The sequence below is a fragment of the Diadema antillarum genome, unplaced genomic scaffold (genome assembly GCF_040938485.1).
Source record: "Diadema antillarum isolate AM-2024a unplaced genomic scaffold, OU_Dant_1.0 seq00000460_RagTag, whole genome shotgun sequence".
In the NCBI taxonomy this organism is placed as follows: domain Eukaryota; kingdom Metazoa; phylum Echinodermata; class Echinoidea; order Diadematoida; family Diadematidae; genus Diadema; species Diadema antillarum.
In genome coordinates this window covers 1,537,520-1,558,479 of record NW_027271431.1, presented here as the reverse complement: position 1 = coordinate 1,558,479, position 20,960 = coordinate 1,537,520, and the positions used below count along the sequence as shown (strand labels likewise).

Here is a 20,960-nt window from a genome sequence, read left to right as displayed (position 1 = left end):
CAGAACAGCAGCACATCTGATCGTCATGACAACAAGCCGATAAATTCTCCAGTGCACCCACTCTGTGTTCCAGTCACACTTCAGCCACCAAACCTTGTCTCTAGTGACCCTAGGGGGCCGCCCTGCCCTGCCCTGCCCCGCCCTGCCCTGCCCCGCCCCTTCCCCCCTCACATGGTTTGCACATACCAGGACGGTGGAGAGTTTCCTTTTGACCCTGGCCAGCCGTTCCTGCTTCTTCTGGTCCAGTTCCTGGTCCAGGTCCTGCTTGGCCTTCAGTGTGCCCACTAGTCTCTCCTCATCCTCGGCTGCTGCTATAGCGCCCTCACCTGCCTCCACGCTTAACTTGGTGGGAATCAGTCCCATAGAGAGCTGGGCGACTGAGGGGCATAATGGGAAGAGATGTCTTTATTTTCTATTCCAACATTTTTGCTACACATTTTGCATCAATATGTCATACCGTTAAAAAATCTCCATAGTAATTTTTACACTTATTGAATCATACTTCTGCTGCCTTGCTGCCTTTCATTAGCAAACACACCTACCGGTATTCATTTCATGAAGGTTTGAACTTCTAAATAGGAAAAAAAAAATCTTTTTGCATTGCCCAAGCTGTAAACTAACTCAGCTGTCCTTACTGAGGTACACTTCTGGTGAAAAAGCTCATCTCATAAAATACATCCATGTCATTTTCACAATGCCAGAGAGAGGGGAAAAAGGAGATACATGTGTGTGGCTGAAGATGTATTCTCCTTACAAGACGTGTCAATGAAGACTTGATGATGTGGAATTTGGCAGGATTTTGCTCAGCAGCATTACCACACATATTATTTTTGGTGATATCTGCCTAAAAATGTCACCACTTTCAGCTACTGCAGTTTCATTATGCAGATATTATGTGACTGACAAAAAAAGAAAAAACAAGAAAAAAAAGAAGACAGAAAAAAAAACGCTAATGCAAAAGCATACATAGCAGTTGATGAGGTCTTGGTGGATTATTGACAGTGATGTGACATGACTTTAGCCAAGAACTGAGATTCAAATGTGTGAAGTCTTGCGCCGAGATATTTTTTATTGCAACTGACCGGCAAACTGCCCTTTATCGATGTAAATATGCACGAATTATTTGGTGTTTAAGTAGTAGCCACGATAAAAAACCGTGGCACTCATACTCGGGTTGGACTTGACTCTGAAAATCAGGATATCATTGGTTTGAGTCCAACCCAAGTATGTATGCCAATTATTTTTATCATCTCTACTACTAAAATACTGAATAATTGGTGCTTATCTACGTAGAGGAGCAATTTGTCAATCAGTTGCAATAAAAGAAATGAGACGTTGTGAAAAACGGCTACACAACATTTGCTCCCCCCACCAGTTGCTCTGGGCCCCGTTTTATCAAAAGATAAAATTGATTATGAATTTCCTTATCACACAGGCTGCCATAGACTTACCATAGAAATCAACTATATAATCAACTATAACTCTTCATAAAACAGGGCCCTGGTCTTATTTTTTTCCATGAACTTAGGGTTATGGTTAGGGTTGTGATGGGGTTTTAGGTTTAGTTTGATGTGAGGATTAGGATTAGGGTTAGAGTTATAATTGTGGGTAGAATCTATGTTTGGCATAGCGTGCAGATATTTCATGGGAGCAACTGTCGGGGAAGCAAATGTCATGGAACTGTGACAAAAATGTGCGCCTACCCTTTGCATCATACACATAGACCTGGACTGGATGGCTCTCTCCCCTGGAGCAAAGGGCCACCATGTGTTCATGGGGGTGATAATCCACGTCACACACGGGCTGCCTGTAGCCAAGCTCTGTGTAGGCTGCAACTTGTTCACCTGAATCACGAACAACAAAATAACATCTTGGCTCTCACACTCTGGAATAAAGTAATAAAACATCTATCCAAACTTGCTGTAATACTGTGCACTAATTATGAACACTGTGAAATGCAAAGTCTCTATGATATTTAAAATCTATTCCGTAAACTGCGCTGAAAAAAACAACAACATTCTATAGGAAAAGTAGGCATATTTATGCAAAGTGAATACCCCCCCCCAAAAAAAAAAAGAAAAGAAAAAGAATTACAGAGCTTGTACTTAACAGCAATGACTGGATTATGATAATGAGTTGTTTTCAGTTTCCTGTTGAGTAGTCTAAACACACTATGAGATCTTGTTTGCTACAATGTACTCTGTGATGAATTCAAAATAGTATGACTTTGCAGTTTCAACAAGAAAAGATGACCTATAACTATCATAATATAACAACTGTTGTTATCTTTTTAATCAACAGCAAGTAATGATGTGACATCATGCTTCACGCCCTGGCTTTTACATATGCAATTGCAGAAAATTTGACAAAGCATGTGACCAAAATTGCAATAAGATGCCATATCCACAGACTCTCTGAATGACATGTAGGAAGGTGTGTAACAAATAGCGATAGGACTAGCAGAGTGTAGGAATCATGGTACCTGTGTCGGTGTTCCACACATATCCCCGCCGGTCCTCACTGCCGGAGAAGAGGAACGACCCGCACGGAGAGAGGGCACTCCGGATCTGCTCCCGAAAGTTCAGCACGCCCACGTAGTGCTGCATCACACAGTATCTGGGTGAATAGCGATAAGTCGCATGCAAAGAATCAGAAAAAAGAATACACAGGCATATGCACAGTACATCCCTCGTAGCTGAAACAAGTTTTCTGAGTGATTAATGCAATATCACTGGATGGAGATAATGCATAATTTGAACGATATTTCACAGCAGAAAGACAGGTTCAAAGTAGCAGGAAAATAAGTGGATGGGTGAAAAAATCTCAAGCCATGTAGAACCAGAAGGATGAATGGTTGAGGTGATGATGGGAATTATCCACATGCGCTGATGATCACAACAAAGGATGGGATGATTGTACTGCCAGTATGTCCCTGAGATCCACACTCATCTGGTCTGTGTGCTGAGTGAGGCAAAAGATTTGCAGGCAACAGAGTTATACACCAATTGCAAGAAGTTAACTAATGCCTTTCAAATATTTATGTTAACAACAAGCTGGAATCCAAACATCCATGAAATAATGATGAAAACCATCTCTCCACACATACACATAAGATTAAATGCATTCATTATGACATAGGAGTTGATATCAAGCTTATTTGCTCTCTGTGTAAATAAATAGCCTTATAATCAGATTTTTAGCAATAAAAGCGTTCAATTTATCATGGTCAGAGGGTCTCATTATTCCCCCTTAAAAGATGAAATCTCAATGATCATCATAGATACTCAGGTTCCTCATTAATTTTATATCTGTGAGAGAAGGGGACTGTTGCTGAAAATTAAGAAGACAAAAAAAAATGTTCATCGATGATGATAGGCAGGATCATGGTGAAGGTTTCAAGTTGGATGGAAATGTCATTGAGGAGACCACTAGCTTTGAGTTCCTTGGCTCTATTACCAACTTCAAAGGTGACTGCATCCAAGAAATAAAGAGGAGAGCTGCAATCACCCGAATCATGGTTCAAAGCATGTCAAAAATCTGGAGGAGCAAGATACCAACAGCACTGAAGATTCGACTTCTTAAGTCAACAGCTTTTGCTCTTGCAACATATGGTTGCGAGTCATGGACACTGAAGAAAAGCGACAAAAAGGCCATTGATTCCTTTGAGCTTCTGTGGTACTGGGGAGTGCTGAGAGTTTCTTGGACGGAGCGTAAAACCAACACATGGGTCCTGGAACAGATTGGGTCTGAGAAGACACTGTTTTCTGATATCATAAGGAAACTAGCCTATTTTGGCTGTGCCACAAGACACAAATGCCTTGAGAAAAGAATCATTCAAGGGATGGTCGAAAGGAAGAGAAGAAGGGGTAAGCCAGCAGCAAGTTGGTTCGACGACATCAGGAAGTGCACGGGAACAAACATCATTGGCGCTACTAGAATGGCAGCCGACCGCACTCGGTGGAGAACTCTTTTGTGGACCACAGGAGCATGTGTGTATGCAACATGACAAAGAAGAAGAAGAAGAAGAAGAACTTCCCTGCTACATTGCAATCTTGATGTACAGGTGTTTGTTTGTGGCATTGTTTATACCAGCATTCTTTTGATGCCACAGAGAAAAAGAAGAGACTTACAATCTGAGATCCATCATTCGGATGTTGTTGTCCCTGCAGTGGACCAGGAGGCGTCTCCCACTGGGGTGGATCTGGAGACTGTTGATGGGGATCCCCTGGAACTCCTTGTCTGTCGCATCCCGATGGATCATCCAGTTACCTCCGCCTGGAGAAGGTGAAAGATATACCAGTACACGTCTTGCTCTTTGCTGCACTTATCACATATTCATGTACAATACACTCTGCAAGCACAGTACACTTCATTATACACCAAGCCACATTCCTGTACATATACAGAGTGGTATGATCATCCAATTTCACTACTCTTCTCTACTCAATACTCATTTGGCTATGCAACACTATGCTACACTACACTTCACTACACTGCATTACACTACATTACACTATACTATACTATACTACACTACACTACACTACACTGCACTACATTACACTACACTACACAACACTTCACTACAATATACTACACTACAATATATCACAATACACTACATTACACCACACCACACCACACTACACTACACTACACTACACTACACTACACTACACTAGACCATACCATACAACACTTTATGCATTCTGCAACACTGTCAAACTAAAGTGCTTCCATTTTACCCGAGTATTGTACACTGAACTCACCAATGCTCTTCCAGACCAGGATGACACCTTCGCTGTCCCCAGAGTACATCTTGGTTCCATCAAGGGAAAAGCACATGCAGTTGACATATCCCTTGTGGCCCTCCAGCTCATACAGCAGCTATCAATTTTGAAGAAACAATATTGCAATGAACAGCTATGTTGACAGACACATGTCTGCAATATATGGATATACTGAGGTTGCGGAATGCTTCAGTACAAAAATTGCTAGAGACACACAAAAGACCGTAAAGCCGATGTGAAGCATCTGGTCACTAACTGCACCTAAGGAGAAACGGCCTTGACCAACTATGGTTCTAAATCACTGATTTCATGGTAGTATATTTTCATATGTATTGCAGTAGAGTAACATCCCAGCAAAATTATCACAAACTTGTGTGTGTGTGTGTGTGTGTGTGTGTGTGTGTGTGTGTGTGTGTGTGTGTGTGTGTGTGTGTGTGTATGTGTGTGTGAGTGAGTAGAGAGTATCTAAAGGTATGAGCTAGAAAGCAATATGAGGGCAACTGAGGCAAGTAAGTCTTTTCCACACAAAGATTGTCATCAGATGATTCCTGAATCCATTCAAAATTATGAGTGAGGTACCTCTCCTGTTTGCGAATTGCTATCTCTGCTCCACACCCTGACAAACTTATCGTAACCTCCAGTGATGATGTACTTCTCCTCGGTTGAGTAGAAGCGGGCAGCATAGACGAAAGACGGGTGGGGGAAGACCTTCACTGCAGCAGAGTTTGGCATGTCAATGTGCCAAATCCTGGAGAGTAAGGATAAAAAGGTATTCAAAAAAGTAAATATTGTCATCATAATGTGCTAAAATTGGTCCAACTGTAGAACAATGTACTATAACTTCATCACCATCATCACCACCACCACCACCACCACCACCACCACCACCATCATCATCACAACCATCATCACCGCCACCAAAATCATCATCATCACCATCATGATCATCATCATCACAACCATCATCACCATCACCACAATCATTATCATCACCATCATGATCATCATCATGATCATCATCATGATCATCATCGCCATCATCACCACCATCATCATCACCATCATCACAATTATAATCATTATCATCATCATCAACATTTCAGTATAGCTAAATACTGAAGTATGCAATGGCATAGAGACAATAATTCTGGGACCTGAAGTTTTATTTTGTTGTCATGAAAGTTTCGTTAAAGGTGTGTTTGTTGTAACAGGAATGCGCTGTATTTTTGTTTTTACTTTCAGAACTATACCTCCTTATACTATTTGATTGGGAAAGAAAATATCTAACTGGATAAACCTTTACTAGTCAGCAGCTCAGCTTGCATCATCGCCTACAGTAAGAGCATGATAAAGTTTGCTGAGGGCCACTCTTCCTCATAGATCTGTATGAATGTAAGATAGTAGCTGGGGATACAAAAGGGCCAACCTTACTACTCTCTGACTCACTTTGCTGTACCGTCGGATGAAGCGGTCAGGATGGCACTCCCCGTGGGATTCCATGAGATGTCATACATCAGCCCGTAGTGACCGGGAAACTGACCCTTCAGACGTCCAGAGGGTATCTAAGAACCAAAAATGGTAATGAATATTCATCAGATGTATGGATCATATTTATTTCACATGTATCATGAGTTTATGAGGATGGATCAAACAATAACAGACAAAAGAAAACAAAGAAACCTACCTCATACACAAGTACAGGGTACCCATCCTTGTCCTTACAGCCACAAGCTAAGTGTCTGAAACAAACATACAGAATGTAAGATTTCAATTGTAAAACAGAAAAAGGCAATCTCAGAGAAGTCATAGAGCTTTGATAGACAACCATCATTATTATATTATATATAATTGAGCAGTGTCTACATATACTAGGTAAAAATTAGGACACTTAATATAATGTCATGATTCAAGAAGATATAGTGGTTGTATTTCTTAAGTTCCCTATCGTTTCAAAAATTATATTCCACCATAAAATTTCTAACATGAGCAGCAAATATGCTTGAATTAAATTGAATTGAATTGAAGTATACTTCGGCCAAGCCTGACCGAAGATGATAAGAAATACATTGGGTGAGTACACCCTGAAAATAGCAGACCAGCTAATGACAAAATGAGGAACTGCATACTGCTTTGACATACAAAACTCTGTTGATGACATGCACACCCTTTGAATCCTCATGTAAAAGTGCCTCCATTTGGAGCGAGGGAATGTACGTAAGAATTGTACGAGGATATATTGATTAGTTTACAGGATTCTGCAGGTGTCCCTGTCTGTGCCATGGACTTTTGACAATGTGTACAACGCTATGAGGTTTTCTGTGCCAATCGGCACTCAAGGCACAAAAAGGGTTAACTCACAGGCCGTCGGGCGAGAACTTGATCACATGACAACCCTTCTTGTCTCCGGCCAATGAGAGGGCAGCCCTGTTTGGGATGCGACACATCTGACCCGGCAGCTTACTCCAGATTGTCGGCATCTTGGTCTTACTGTAAAAGCAAGAAAATATACCACACATTATTTCATATGAATAAAAAAAGAACATAACAACAATTTATCTTAAACTTAAACAAAAAGTTAAATACAGAAACAGTACTGTCAACTTTTGAAGAGTGTGCAGTTAATGACGTAAAGTACTGTCACATTTCTGAAATAAAATTCCTTTCAAAGAGCTATTTTTGGAATGCAACACTTACTTCAAAGTTTGATCCTTGTTCCTCAGAGACATTGTTTCTTTGAGTTCCTTGTAAGTCATGGTTCCTCGCTCCTGAAAAGCAATCAAGTACACCAATCAGTAATATTGAATTTTTGACACACACCAGCACATTGTCAGTTGAGAAACAAAAGGCCATTAACGTCAGTGACTTTATGCTGCTTAATTACCTTATTACTTCTCATATGTAGAATTAATGTGTCACTTACGTTGCCAACTGATCATAGTTGCACACTGTTTTGTGCAACTCACAAAATGTGATTTGGTAGGTCATGTTCGAAGAAAGAGACCTGCATTGCTGGGATGTAGGTTTGTGGTGCTGCATGCCTACATCATGAGATTGGTACAATTTGAAGTTATTCTACAAACGCATTCTGTGTGTTATGGATGCTCGCATCATGGGGGGGGGGGCACTTTTTCTAAGTCTGTTAAAATGAGTGGGTAAAAAAAAAAAAAAAAAAGGGTGCATTCAACTCTCAGACTTTTGGATTGGATACAATCTTCACTGAATTCTACAAACTTCATTTTCTCACCTCCTGAGTTGCAAACAGCGACCTTGTGCTGGGGTCCACTTCTTGGGGTGGTTTGACAGGCTTGACCGTGACATAGAGGGTGGCTGGGTAGGTTTGGCGAGGGAAATTCTCCCACCATTGGAATACCTGGCATGGAAAAAAGGATGTATGGGTTTCATGACATTTGCCTCTTTGGTTTTCAAAGATGCAGACTTTGCCTAAGTGCCTTGATGAAGCAGATTTGTCATCTTATACTCTGACAGCACAACAATTGTCATTGTTATCCTCATTACAATAATCATCATCATCATTATCATCATCATCATCATCATCATCATCATCATCATCGTCATCATCGTCATCATCGTCATCATCAATGTTACCATTTTCAGGTATCACAAGATAATAATGTCTCTTTTTTTTTAAACCAAATCTGGCATTTCCAACAAAAAAATTGCATTCTGAAATGTTGAAACACTGTACTGAATTCAGAATACTTTCTAGTGAGTTTTATAGCTTATGCTTAGACACACACAAATCTCCACTTGACATACAAAACCTGCAAGTGCATAAGCACTGGAACGAGCAAATATTTTCCTCTGACAAGGTACAACATCAAATAAACTGGAATCATATCTACTCTCACATAACAACCTCGATATGCCTAGCCACACAGCAGAATAACTGAATGAAGGCTTTGGTGAAAAAAAAAAAAAAAAACTCACATCAAGCTGCGTTGGTTTTGCCTTGTAGGCAAAAGGTGGGTGAAAGAGTTGTAGGCGCACTTTCTTTTCTATGTTTGGAGCTCCGTTTGATCCAACGATCTGTGATATGATAGCAAGGGGAAGGGCAGAAAGCTGGAACAATTAACACTATAATGACTATCTGCAGAACTTCACTAGAGGATTTTGCTCTTGTAGGAAACCTAGTCACTTAGTGATCACAAAAAAGACAATTTACAAAGGATCTTTGTCTCAGCTTTGATTCCATTCGATATCTGGTTTTATTGGTACTGCTATAATGCAGATATTCTTGACATCTTGCGTAATACTATTCTGACAGGCAAATTCAACCACCTTTCTGTTCTGCTGTGGACAATTTTTCAAATTAACAGAATCACTGATATTAGATAAGAAATTCATGTCTGTTCTCGCAGTTTGACATGATAATGGGTTACAGGCATAAAGTCAAAAGCAGTTTCAAGGCACCACTTTCCAGCATAATCTTTCAACAGCTGTTGCCTATAAACCCATGGTAGTCAATGAAATCTCATCTATGGTAATGTTAAGGGAGGTTCCTGCAGGAGTGGAACTTGTTAGACGAATATGAACATGAAACTTGGCAAGTTTGGTTTAAATGTACATCAACAATTGCTAGGCATCCAACGCAAAGGAAGAGACATGTGGTCATAGTTCAATACGACAAAAGAAAACAAGGATATTGCAAAGCAAGGCCCAGACATGTTTCTCTAGGCCTCTGGGGAGACATCTAACTTAACGTCATGGTTATGCCACATACCTTCAGGAATGCCCATGCTATCCGGTGCCATGTTCCCTGACCCTTCAGTAACCTTGGTCTTGTGCTGGCAATGTTCATGCTGACAAAATCTAATATCTGAAATGTGTAATCAATGGTAGCATGGATGAGCGCAAAGTGAGTGGACATCCTGATTATCTCTCACAGCTGTGTGTGAAAAGTAGTAGACATCATGATCAAAACGCTGCAGTGTCTTTGTTCATTTCAATGTAATTAGAATGGTTTTCTTGGAGTGGAAATGAATAAAATGACATTATGTGAATTATGAAATCAAATAAGCGAAGTGGCTTTGCAATTTTAAGTATTCACTTGACAAGCCCTGTTGGGTTAACATCATGTACATTTGCTTCAGGGTGGAATTCTTTCAGCAATCACAAAATTGCTCTTTCAACCGAGAAATATAAATCTAATACCATGGACTCCCGTTACAACGAAAATTTTGTTAAAACCGAACAAATAAACAATGAAAATACATAGACAGGATAACATTGCGGCCTGGATATTTACTACGTTGTAACCGGAATTTTATTATAACCGTGTTCGTTATAACTGGTGTGTTTTGTACTGAGAAAACTAGATCTAACCTACCATTGGTCGATTTTGTGCAGCTGTTTAAAAAACGAACAAACAAACAAACATGAACTTGATGCAGAAGATCTTGAATACCATGATATCATTATCTGTACATTCTCACTTATTTCCATTTGCTGCTAACAACAAGCTCTGCTCAATATATTGCTTTGTGTGTCAAAACTTACTTCAAAGAAGAGAATGACCTTGGGGCAGTCCTCTCTGTCTTGGACCAGGTAATGAAAGCTCTCATTGAGAATGATCTGGTCCTCCCATGTAGGTATCATGGACCTTGAAACAATATGAAGGAAATGTATAGAGTTGAATCAAGAAACTAGAATTAAACTCACTTGCTGCAACATTTCGCCAATTATCAATCGGCTTCTTCCGGCAAATGACGCTCCCATTTCTTTGATTCAACTAATTATTGAAATTGTAATTCAACTGGATGAATGAGAAGAATTTACATTAATATGAAGGAAAGATACAACATTTTTTAAAAGCATACTACTGGTGAAAAAATACAATAATGACCACTTAGATTCTATTCTATTCTATTTGCCTCCTTATGTATAATCTCTCAAAAAGAAAAAACAAATCAAAACAAAACATATACGCATCTATGATAATCTTACTTCACTTATAATCTTCAAATCAAGAACCAAATGAAAACTCATTTCCATTTTCAATTTATTATTCATGATTACTTAAACACTTGGACGGAACACTTATATACAGGAGCCATGTAGTATGCAAAGATTTATAAGCACTTTCATTCAAGTAGCATCTATCTATTCAATAAATTCATGCTAGAATGCTGAATCCTTACTGCATAAATCAGGAACATAGTGAGTCAAACTCACCTCCTTTTCTTGAAGTCAAAAGGCTGTGTAAGTACTGGCAAGATATAGTCAAGATTCTCATTCTTGGTCTCGTAGAATGAAGTTACTGCTCTCTCCCTGTGAAAAAATGAGAATGCCTTGTGAAGCAAAAAGCTGCATGTCACATAAAGACTGAAAGAAAAACACCACTATATCCCTTCCCTCAGCTAACACGGAACAGGTTGGCATTCCAGTATATTTTGGTATCTACTGTAAAACATGATATGTTCGCGGCATGAAAATTTCGCGAATTGGAGCCGATGGCCTTTCTCGTAGCATGAAATTTTCGTGGCTTGACACAGGCATCCATTGCATATTGTGTCGGCAAGAACTTTCGCGTGCACTTTAATAGCACGAATCTTAGCGCCCGCGAAATTCGCGAAATTAAAATGCACGCAAACATTCCTCATTCTATAGTATGCATTTCCCGCTTGGATGACTACCACTGACACCATGCTATCAATGTGCCCAATTAGCTTAGCTTACCAGAAATATCGTAACTGCCTGAAATATGTTGAGTTATCATTTTGTCAGAGACTCCAAAAGAAAGTTTGAACAGAGAAGAAACAACATGAATGCTTCTTGCCACATTGAATTTTGTATCAGTTGATGCCATACAAGAGGAACAATACAGATTACAGGAATGCTGAAAGTATTTTCCCTTTATGGAGCCGTTGCGTATGTCTTCACTTACTGATACAAAGTCTAATCATGACTTTATTCAAGTTCAAGGAAGTGTTAGAATGACATGTATACAAAAAACCAGGTCCACCGTTTCTTCAAAACGAATGGCAGGTTAAGACACGTACATGGGGTACAAAAAACGATATTGAAGTTTACATTACCGCAACACAAAATATACATATCATATCACATACAAACTGTCAAATATGAATCAATCAATCAAATATCAATACATATACTATTTCTGCATTACAATAACAACAGTGGTGTAATTATCTTCCACAATATTAATACCATAATCCTTATCAAAAATGATGAAATAATACAAACGTATGATATATAAGCCTTATCATCATCATCATCATCTCATCACATCTTCACCAACTTAAATCTTTATTTGGCTCTGTGCCCCATGCCCCCCCCCCCCAACCACCACCTATAAACCATTTTCAACATACCTGAGCCAATATGCACCCTCAAGGGTAGCCAGTCACAAAGAAATGTAACAGTTTCACATGCATGGAAATGCTCATTGTGTGCCCCAGAATGAAAATGCAAAGTGCTGAAATGATTTTGTGACAGTAATACTAAACATGCCTATTAAACCATAACAACATTTTAGCCAACAGTTCATCTGGTGTTCTCTCAATATTGGTATTCTATTCAATTTCATTTGATTGTTTGTTTTGTGTCTTTGTAGTTACCTGCTGGATTTCTTGGCATAGGTTCCCGTCTTTACATCCACAACATGAACTCTGACCAGCGGGTGAGCAATGTACAGGTCAGGTTTCAGGCGGTCACTTCTATGGACTGTCACCCCTAACACTTGACCGTCATCAGCTGGCATTGGTGTGTTTGCAGCTACTCATAAGGAAGGCAAACATTAAATTCATATGAACCATACTGATAAACATCTCATACAAGTATTACAGAGTCACTAGGTTTCGAGCTTAAACAGGTAAAAAAAAATAATAATTGCAGTATAGCCTATGATCAACTGAGAAAATCTATTACAAGATCAAGGAGCAATGTTTCTGCTGGTAATATGTTGATGCATGTTGTTTCTTTTTTTCTTTGCACAGTAGGTACAAAATTGTAGACTACTTTTCAATAGGAAAAGAATATGAGAAAATTCAACACATTTTAGGCTCAAAGACACTCACAGACAGAAAGGTTCTGTTCATATTCCAAACATGAAATTGCAAAGCACATTCAAAATACAATTGTACTCACAAAAGTTCACACAAACATCACTTTTTGGGAACACGATAAACACCTACATTGCAACATACACCACGAAACAAAAACTGATTAAACCTTTCCTGCAAATAAACAGACTGATTGCATAGATCCTCATGAAAAACTTAAATGATTCTAACTTACATTTCTTCTTCTTTTTCTTCTTCCCCTTTCCCTTTGGTGTTTGACTCTTTCCATCTGCATCACCATCCACTTGATCCTCATCCGTTTCCTTGGTTACCGCCTCCTCATCTTTGTCTTCCCCGTCTTCCTCTGTCTTCTTCTTCTTCTTCCTCTTCTTGGGCTTTTTGGGAGTATCCTCCAGCTCAGCCATTGTCATGGTGGGACTAGGGATTGGAAGTCAGAATGCATCTCATCAGCCCACTGGCATTGTATTATTCAGAGAGAACAAATTGTCATACTGCTTTTCTTCATGAGCATCTCATCTTCACTAGCACCATCACAACCAAATATCAATATCAGAGCATAAAGAACTATGATTGGAGTGCAAACACACAGGCTGGGTACATCTGTTGTATTCACATGAAATTTAAATCACTTGTAATACTAAATCAAATCAATCATTCACTCTCTTTGGAGACAAATCTATTATGCTGCAGCGATCTTGACCATTGATCATAAGTGCAATGCGTTTGCAAACTAGTGTCACCTACTCAGGCTTAAAATCTAAGCAATGACTTGACTTAATGACTTGGGATGATTTGTCTGCAAAATCACAGAATGTGATTGATTCTTCAACGTTTTCTATACACGGGACTTGCTCTAAACATGTTTACAAAAGCCAGACAGACTATGGAATCATTAAACTTTACTAGTACATAATAATTATACTGCCTGAATTCTACTCAGTCTCCAGTTACTGTGTATTACATTATTTGAAATGTCATTGGCTATCTGGCTAGTGTTGATTTTAATTCCCCATCATAGCATTTGAGATACGGAGCACAGAGATGCTTGAACTTTATGTCATTACAACAGCCATCAAAGAACAAACTAAAATATACTACACATCGATGCATCTGCTTACTCCATGGCTGTCTCATCTTCATCCACAGGTGGTTTCTTCATCTTCTTCTTTGTTCCCTTCTTCTTCCCCTTCTTGGGCATCACATCATCACCATCCTCCTCTTCTCCCATATCCTCCATTTCCATAGCGTCTTCATCGTCATTGACAAAGCCCTTGTTGGTCTGCCCCTTCTTCGGAGGCAGCTTCTTACGCCTGGCATTTGTGGTGTTCTTGGAGAAGCGGGGACTGTCCTCCTGGTTGAACGTGTTTGCCAGAGCCGTTGTGTCATCCTCAGCTGCTTTCTGGAGGTCTCCAGCCTTCCTCAAAGACTCCAGCTGCATTTCAAAGTAAAGAGTCTCAACATATCTTTAAACTTATTACTTGAGAAGAGCACTATATCAAAACTCAGATGATGCGGAATCTCCCTTCTCCAACTCACAAGTGAAGAGTGTCATGAATGAAGAAAACATGATAAAGAACAAACCTTCATTCAACAGCTGTAAGATGCTAAGAACGCACAAACAACATATAATTTGAAATAGTTGTTAATGTAACAGTTGCGTAAACAATTATTTTTATTCTGTGATTGATAACAAGATATTTTAATATGTGAAGTGCAAGCACATGAACTTACATTATTAGGGATCAAAATTTTTGTGAGGCATCAATATCATAGTAACACAAGGAGCAGGGTTCAATAAACACAAACTATACATTCAATCCATGGTGATTAAATAAACCTTTAAGACTTCTTAGTTTTTAGTCTGATTCTATAATCAATTTCAAATGAATTAACCCTGTCTTCATAATTTCATTGTTAAAAGGAAGCCAAAACCCAAAGAGAAATGTGGATTGAGTGAAAGCAGCAACATTAGTAGAACACATCAGTGAAAGTTTGAGGAAAATCGGACAATCGATGCAAAAGTTATGAATCCACATTTCTCTTTGGGTTTTGGTTTCCTTTAAACAGAGGGTGGAATCTTGCCAACCTTACCAGAGTCAGGCATATAAGTATCTTACCATGGCATCAGCTGTTTGGGATCGGGCCTTTTTCTTCTTCTTCTGACCTTTATTAACATCACTGTTGGAAGAAAGAGAAAAGAACATTGATGTAAAGTCAGAGTGATATCATCTAATTTGTGTGTATATACACTTTTACTTCAAAAGGGAGGGGGAGGGGAAGGCGGGAGAACAAAACTGTTATGCTTCAAAGAAGTTGAACATCAGTTAATTTTCATCAATATCTTGTCTGTTGGTTTTCAAAATACTGTAAAAGTTGAAATTTTCGCGCATTTCACGCAACCAGAAACTAGCGCGAAAATAAAAGCATGTGAATATTTTTGCTGCCCATACGTTCCAGTAGTTGATGTCTTGATTCCGCGGAATTAAAAACATGTGAAACTCTTCTTGCCCGGCCAAGCGCAAAAAATTTGTCGCACGAAAATATCCACTTTTACAGTAAGCATAAAAAAGCAAAATTTATGACATTGTGGAAGAAGGTTTGTGGTAGCTACAGCTACCTCCCTTTTTTAAACTATTAGCCATCATTTAACTGATTTTAAATAAAAGATCATTTGCACAATGAGTAGCATCAAATCAAATCAAATCAAATCATCAAATTTAATGTTACACAGCATTTTAGTTTGTCACAAGTGACAAAACTTGCTCCTTCAAATATCATTCAGAGGTGTCTTCTCATAGTACTCTCATGCAAATGACACATCATGTCAGAATAATCCCATGACATAATTATATTGCAGATGACAAGAATCATCAAGCAACACGGGTGTACATATCTCTAAAATCTTTTCCACTCCCTGACATTAAATATACAAAGTTTAAACAAAGATATCACAGGCTCTGACAGAGAGATGGTACAGAAGATGAAACTTACCTCTGCTCCATGGCTGACTTGAGGAGCTCATCAAACTTGGCCCTGGTTTCACTCTGCATCTCATGCTGTTCAGAGTGTGGGGCTTCAAAAGAAATAGGGGAAAAAAAGGAAAAAGGAGAACTATCAAAACGTTGTTGTACCTTTTGCAACCCTCAAAATTAGATTTCTTTCATAAGCTGGTATGTTGTAGAGGCAGGTAATTCAGACCTTTTCTCAGAATAATGATAAAAGTGGAAACTTCTTTTTGATGAAGGGGAAAAATACTATATAGATTTCCAGCGACTATATACGGACAAAAAAAATCTTATTCTCAGTACAAAAGGGAAGCGAGTTCTCAAGTGAAATAGGATTAATTTGGGGTTAATTTTTCTTTTGTTTTTGTCTTTATCTAAACCCTGAGGTGCATTACTGCAAGATTCCAAACATGATGTTGGGATACAATATTCTTCAACAATGCAGAATTTCATGACATTTGCAAAATGAATACACAGCTTTAACACTGTCTGCAGCGACACAATTTGAACATATATATATACAATTAATACTGCTTTAAAACTGAAGAGTGATTAAGAAATAGACTTTAACTCTGTGACCTTTAATGGATGGTCTTCAGCAATCCAAGAGTCAAGAATTGGAAACGTATTAATGGCAGAATTATCTTTACAGGGTATTATGTAGATGTGATAGAAATTTCTGCTACAATTGCATCTTCTCTGCTGACAAAATGCAAAATGTATAAGAGGTGGCTTTTTTTTTAAGCGAACAACAACAATTTCTTATAGAAGGCAAAATCTTTTCCGTACTAGGATGGCTTTACAGATTCTACCATACAGATTATTGTATGAGTTCTTGAAGCCTCATGATGGGATATCCATTGGCAATTCAATAAAATAATTTCTTGAATTAATGAAGGCACACCACATCATCTTAAAAAAACCTGTTTCACAATGAGAGAGCAAAAAAATTGGGCTTCCTACAGAAAGTGATTGATCTTGCCCGCTGCAAATTAACTTAATGACTTTCATCATCTACCAAATGCTTAAAAAGAGATGAAGTGTATTGTATTGCAGAAGCATATACTAGCAGGTCAATCATTCAATTTAACATATTTTGTCAGAATGATACTCATCTCTAAATTTTGCTGAGATGTTGGCTTGCCCAAAAAGCGTATCTTTCTATTGGGTGTTTTCAAACATAGGATAGGCTTGTTACTTACATAGCGCCCTTTCATCATCCTGACCTCCAGCTGGAAGCTTCCGAGCCTTTTTCTTTACCTTCCCTGAGGAAATATTAAAGACAAAATTAGTTTGAAAAATCAGATTTTGAGTTTGCATGGTGCTTGTGCCTTTGTTCAGATACCACCAGGTGCTGTGATTAATACCGTAGCATGTATTCTGAAGTTCAGCCCCCTTCTGTCTATCTAGATATTACAAAGATTGTGCTACAGATGTTTGTGAACAAAAATCAAAATACACAAACATTTTTGTGTCCATAAAATGACAAAACACCTTTAGTGCGAATCAATGTCGGACGTATGCATTACTATGACTAATCATTTGCCCATGTGACCTTGCATGTACAGCACTGTTACAAGAAGCATGGACATAGGACTTTTCCATTTTTGCATGAAAACAACTGAGCATTATCAAAATAATGGCTTTGTCTTGGTTTTAGCATTGCTCTTTATGCAGTTATGACGCACCAGAATAAAATTTTGCTAGGGGTCCTACTCAATTATGACATTAATCATGTCTAATCATGCTAATGTAATAGTATACATTACACACACAAAATCATCTGTGCAAATTGGTGTCTACATTTAGTGTGTACTGTGAGTGTGACAGCTCAGCTGATTGATTCAACTTTCCAGAATGGATGGATGAGCTATACGTGTAATAGTAATACTAGTAGTAGAACTAGCCAGCGCAGTGGCTAGTTAGCATATTTAGTCTAGACCTACATATTTCTAACAGTTAGTTTCTGCGGAATTCTGCCTACCTTACTGTCTTAGCACCCGCTAAATGCTGTAACGTCTTGGAAATGCAAATGTCTTTGTATAAAACTTTCCAATCTACTAGTATCTAGCTCTATTTGATGAGTATTCCGTCACATAAGTTGTTTATGAATATGATGTAATCTAGCAGTATAATCGTGATATAGTCACCACCGCTCTCCCCACCGCAGTGCGCATGCACCCGTGAGTTAGGATTAGGGTATAGGGTTAGATAGGGTTGTATTTCGTACGGACACGCAGCGGTGCACGGTGGGGACTACATATATCACAATGATGCCAATCTAGCTAGCTAATAAACTATAATAGCCCGAACAGTCGGCGTTCGGACTGTGTTTCGCAGTTATACCTGGCTGGCTGTACTATACTACTGTAGAACGAGGAATTTTCGCGTGCATTTTAATTTCGCGAAATCAAAATGCACGCGAAAGTTCTTGTCTACGCTATATGCATTGAATGCCAGTGGCAGTTCGTGAAAATTTCATGCCGCAAAAAAGGCCGTCGGCTCCAATTCGCGAAAATTCACGCCGCGATTATATATCATGCTTTACAGTATCATCACCCACACTACCACAGGCACAGCACTAACCGCACCTGCCAGCGACCCGACCCCTGTATTGAATTGGTTAATGATACAGGCACAGCGCCCCGCACCGGGCTTGCATCACTGTCACAGCACCAGCAAAACAGCTGCATCAGCTGCACTATAATCTTACTGCACTAGCTGGTCGCATGCCATCGCATCCATCTATGAACAGCTTAACACTAGGGTAACACTCTAACTGTGTTAGATCTAAACAAAATTGGTGACTGGGCGAAAAAATGGATGATGGATTTGAACACAGATAACTGTAAGGTTTTGACAATATCCAGGAAAAGAAGTAAGGTGCAACACGTGTATCATCTAAATAACGCCCCTCTTGAATCTGTTAGTGTTGAATCCGTGAAGTACTTGGGTGTAAACATAACTTCTGATTTGAAGTGGACCCAACACATCAACAATACTGTCAATAAAGCCAATAACGTGCTTGCATTTCTAAAACGCAATCTTCGCATAAAATCTTCTGATGTTAAAGCCACAGCTTACAAAACGTTGGTTCGACCAATTGTTGAGTATGCTTCCACAGTTTGGGACCCATCTACCAAGAACCTAATCCACCAAGTGGAAATGGTCCAGAGAAGAGCTGCGCGATTCACTTTAAATCGCTACCATAACACCTCGAGTGTCACCAAAATGCTACAAGAACTTAATTGGACCACTCTGGAACAGCGCAGAGAAAATGACAGGCTAATCATGATGTACAAAATACACAATAATCTCACTCCTCTTTCAGCACAGGACTATATCATCAAACAGGCTACTCAGTTAACGAGAGCCTCGCAACCACACTCCTATCAGGTACCATATTCGAGAACTGAATCGCATCGCCATTCGTTCTTCCCAAGAACTGTAAGGAACTGGAATTCCCTGTCGTCAGAAATTGTTTCAGCGCCATCTGTGGGATCATTTCGAAACCGTCTAACGGTTGATCACAGTGGCTAGTATTTTCGTCAAATTTTCTATGTGCTTGTAAATATCTGTAAATAAATTGTATTATAATGTAAATAGCACCAGTCTGCAAGAATCTTCAGTCTATTGAAGGAGGCAGACTTAATCAGAAGAAGAAGAAGAAGAAGAAGAATTAAGGAACAGTGCAGTGCCAGTGCAGTGCAGTGCCACAGTGCATGTTGTAATACCTGTACTACACATACATAATTATATATGAGTGGGACTGTCAAAATTGCCGGCACCATGACTACCGGTGACGCTAACGCTATACTATCGTCTAATGACAGTGTTTTCCAGGATTTTAGATAATTGGTTGACGTGTGTCTGAACATTAAAGTTTTGCATTCACACGTCGATTACATGAGATATAAAGATAAGCTTACCTTTTGTCTCCATGGTTAACTGTTAGAGTAGCTTATCGCAGCCATGGCGTGGTATTGCAGAATGCTTGTTGATGATCCACGGTTTTCAAATATGCGATTACAATTACAGCTATCGATAGTCATCTTCACCGTATTAAGCATGTTTTGCATGAAATAATCAATGTTGATCAAGTTGGATATATAGAAGGAAGAAATATTGGAGAGGCTATTCGATTGATTGATGATATGATCTTTTATACATCGAGCTGTGGTTTACCTGGTTATATGTTTGCTATTGATTTTGAGAAAGCTTTTGATTCGATCCGTCATACATTTTTGCAGAAAGTTTTGAATATATTTGGTTTTGGATCAATGTTATGTAATTGGGTTGAAATATTGTATTTGAATAGCTGTAGTTGTGTTATAAATGGTAAGGAGTCTACTGGTTATTTCCCAATACAGAAGGGGGTAAGGCAAGGAGATCCTTTATCCCCATATTTATTCATTATGTGTATTGAAATTTTGGCTCAGGCAATAAGGAAGAATTCTAATATTCATGGGTTAATGGTTGATAATGTTGAAATTAAACAAATTCTGTATGCTGATGATGTTACTTTATTTCTTCAGGATCGATATTCTGTTGAGGAGGTTAAAAGATTATTTGATGTATTTTATCAAATTTCGGGTTTAAAAGTTAATAAGGATAAAACGTATGTGTTGTTATTAGGTATTCCGAGGGAGGATTGTGTGTTGCCTTTTGGTAGAGTAGAACAGGTGGTAAAAATATTAGGAATATATTTTTCTTTGAACCCTGATGTTAAAGAAGTTATGAATTATAAGGAGATTTTGAGTAAGATAAAGAGATTATTATTATGGTGGAAACAGAGAGATTTAACGCTGATGGGGAAAGTTCAATTGGTAAAGGTTTTTGTTTTACCAAAGCTGATTTATATTTCTTCACTCATGGTAACACCTGATTGGGTATTTGAGGAGTTAGATAAGGTGGTATTTGATTTTATTTGGAGGGGTAGAGATAAAATAAAAAGGAATATTTTGTATTTAGATTATGATAGGGGAGGATTAAAGTTCATTAATTTTCGAGTGTTTGTTAAAGCACAAAGAATTATGTGGATTAAGCGTTTGATTTCTGGGGATCATAGTATGAAGTGGAAGTTATGTTTTAAGTTTTTCACT

General features: G+C 38.7%; 1 protein-coding gene across 1 annotated transcript in view; it reads right to left on the bottom strand.

Moving 5' to 3' along the window:
• LOC139733031 (jouberin-like) overlaps positions 1 to 19,800 on the bottom strand; it is a 29,977-nt gene extending 10,177 nt beyond the window's left edge. The window contains exons 1-22 of the mRNA XM_071643875.1: positions 19,788 to 19,800; positions 17,061 to 17,123; positions 15,845 to 15,926; positions 14,971 to 15,031; positions 13,972 to 14,285; positions 13,068 to 13,270; positions 12,389 to 12,548; positions 10,983 to 11,078; positions 10,308 to 10,410; positions 9,532 to 9,627; positions 8,739 to 8,837; positions 8,035 to 8,160; positions 7,485 to 7,555; positions 7,149 to 7,277; positions 6,475 to 6,529; positions 6,237 to 6,352; positions 5,370 to 5,538; positions 4,761 to 4,887; positions 4,131 to 4,275; positions 2,483 to 2,616; positions 1,704 to 1,844; positions 187 to 377 (exon numbers count right to left, since the gene is read on the bottom strand). Coding sequence (XP_071499976.1) covers positions 187 to 377; positions 1,704 to 1,844; positions 2,483 to 2,616; positions 4,131 to 4,275; positions 4,761 to 4,887; positions 5,370 to 5,538; positions 6,237 to 6,352; positions 6,475 to 6,529; positions 7,149 to 7,277; positions 7,485 to 7,555; positions 8,035 to 8,160; positions 8,739 to 8,837; positions 9,532 to 9,627; positions 10,308 to 10,410; positions 10,983 to 11,078; positions 12,389 to 12,548; positions 13,068 to 13,270; positions 13,972 to 14,285; positions 14,971 to 15,031; positions 15,845 to 15,926; positions 17,061 to 17,123; positions 19,788 to 19,800 — 2,694 coding nt within the window. The remainder of the gene's footprint in view (positions 1 to 186; positions 378 to 1,703; positions 1,845 to 2,482; positions 2,617 to 4,130; positions 4,276 to 4,760; positions 4,888 to 5,369; positions 5,539 to 6,236; positions 6,353 to 6,474; positions 6,530 to 7,148; positions 7,278 to 7,484; positions 7,556 to 8,034; positions 8,161 to 8,738; positions 8,838 to 9,531; positions 9,628 to 10,307; positions 10,411 to 10,982; positions 11,079 to 12,388; positions 12,549 to 13,067; positions 13,271 to 13,971; positions 14,286 to 14,970; positions 15,032 to 15,844; positions 15,927 to 17,060; positions 17,124 to 19,787) is intronic.
• Between the last annotated feature and the right edge of the window lie 1,160 nt (positions 19,801 to 20,960).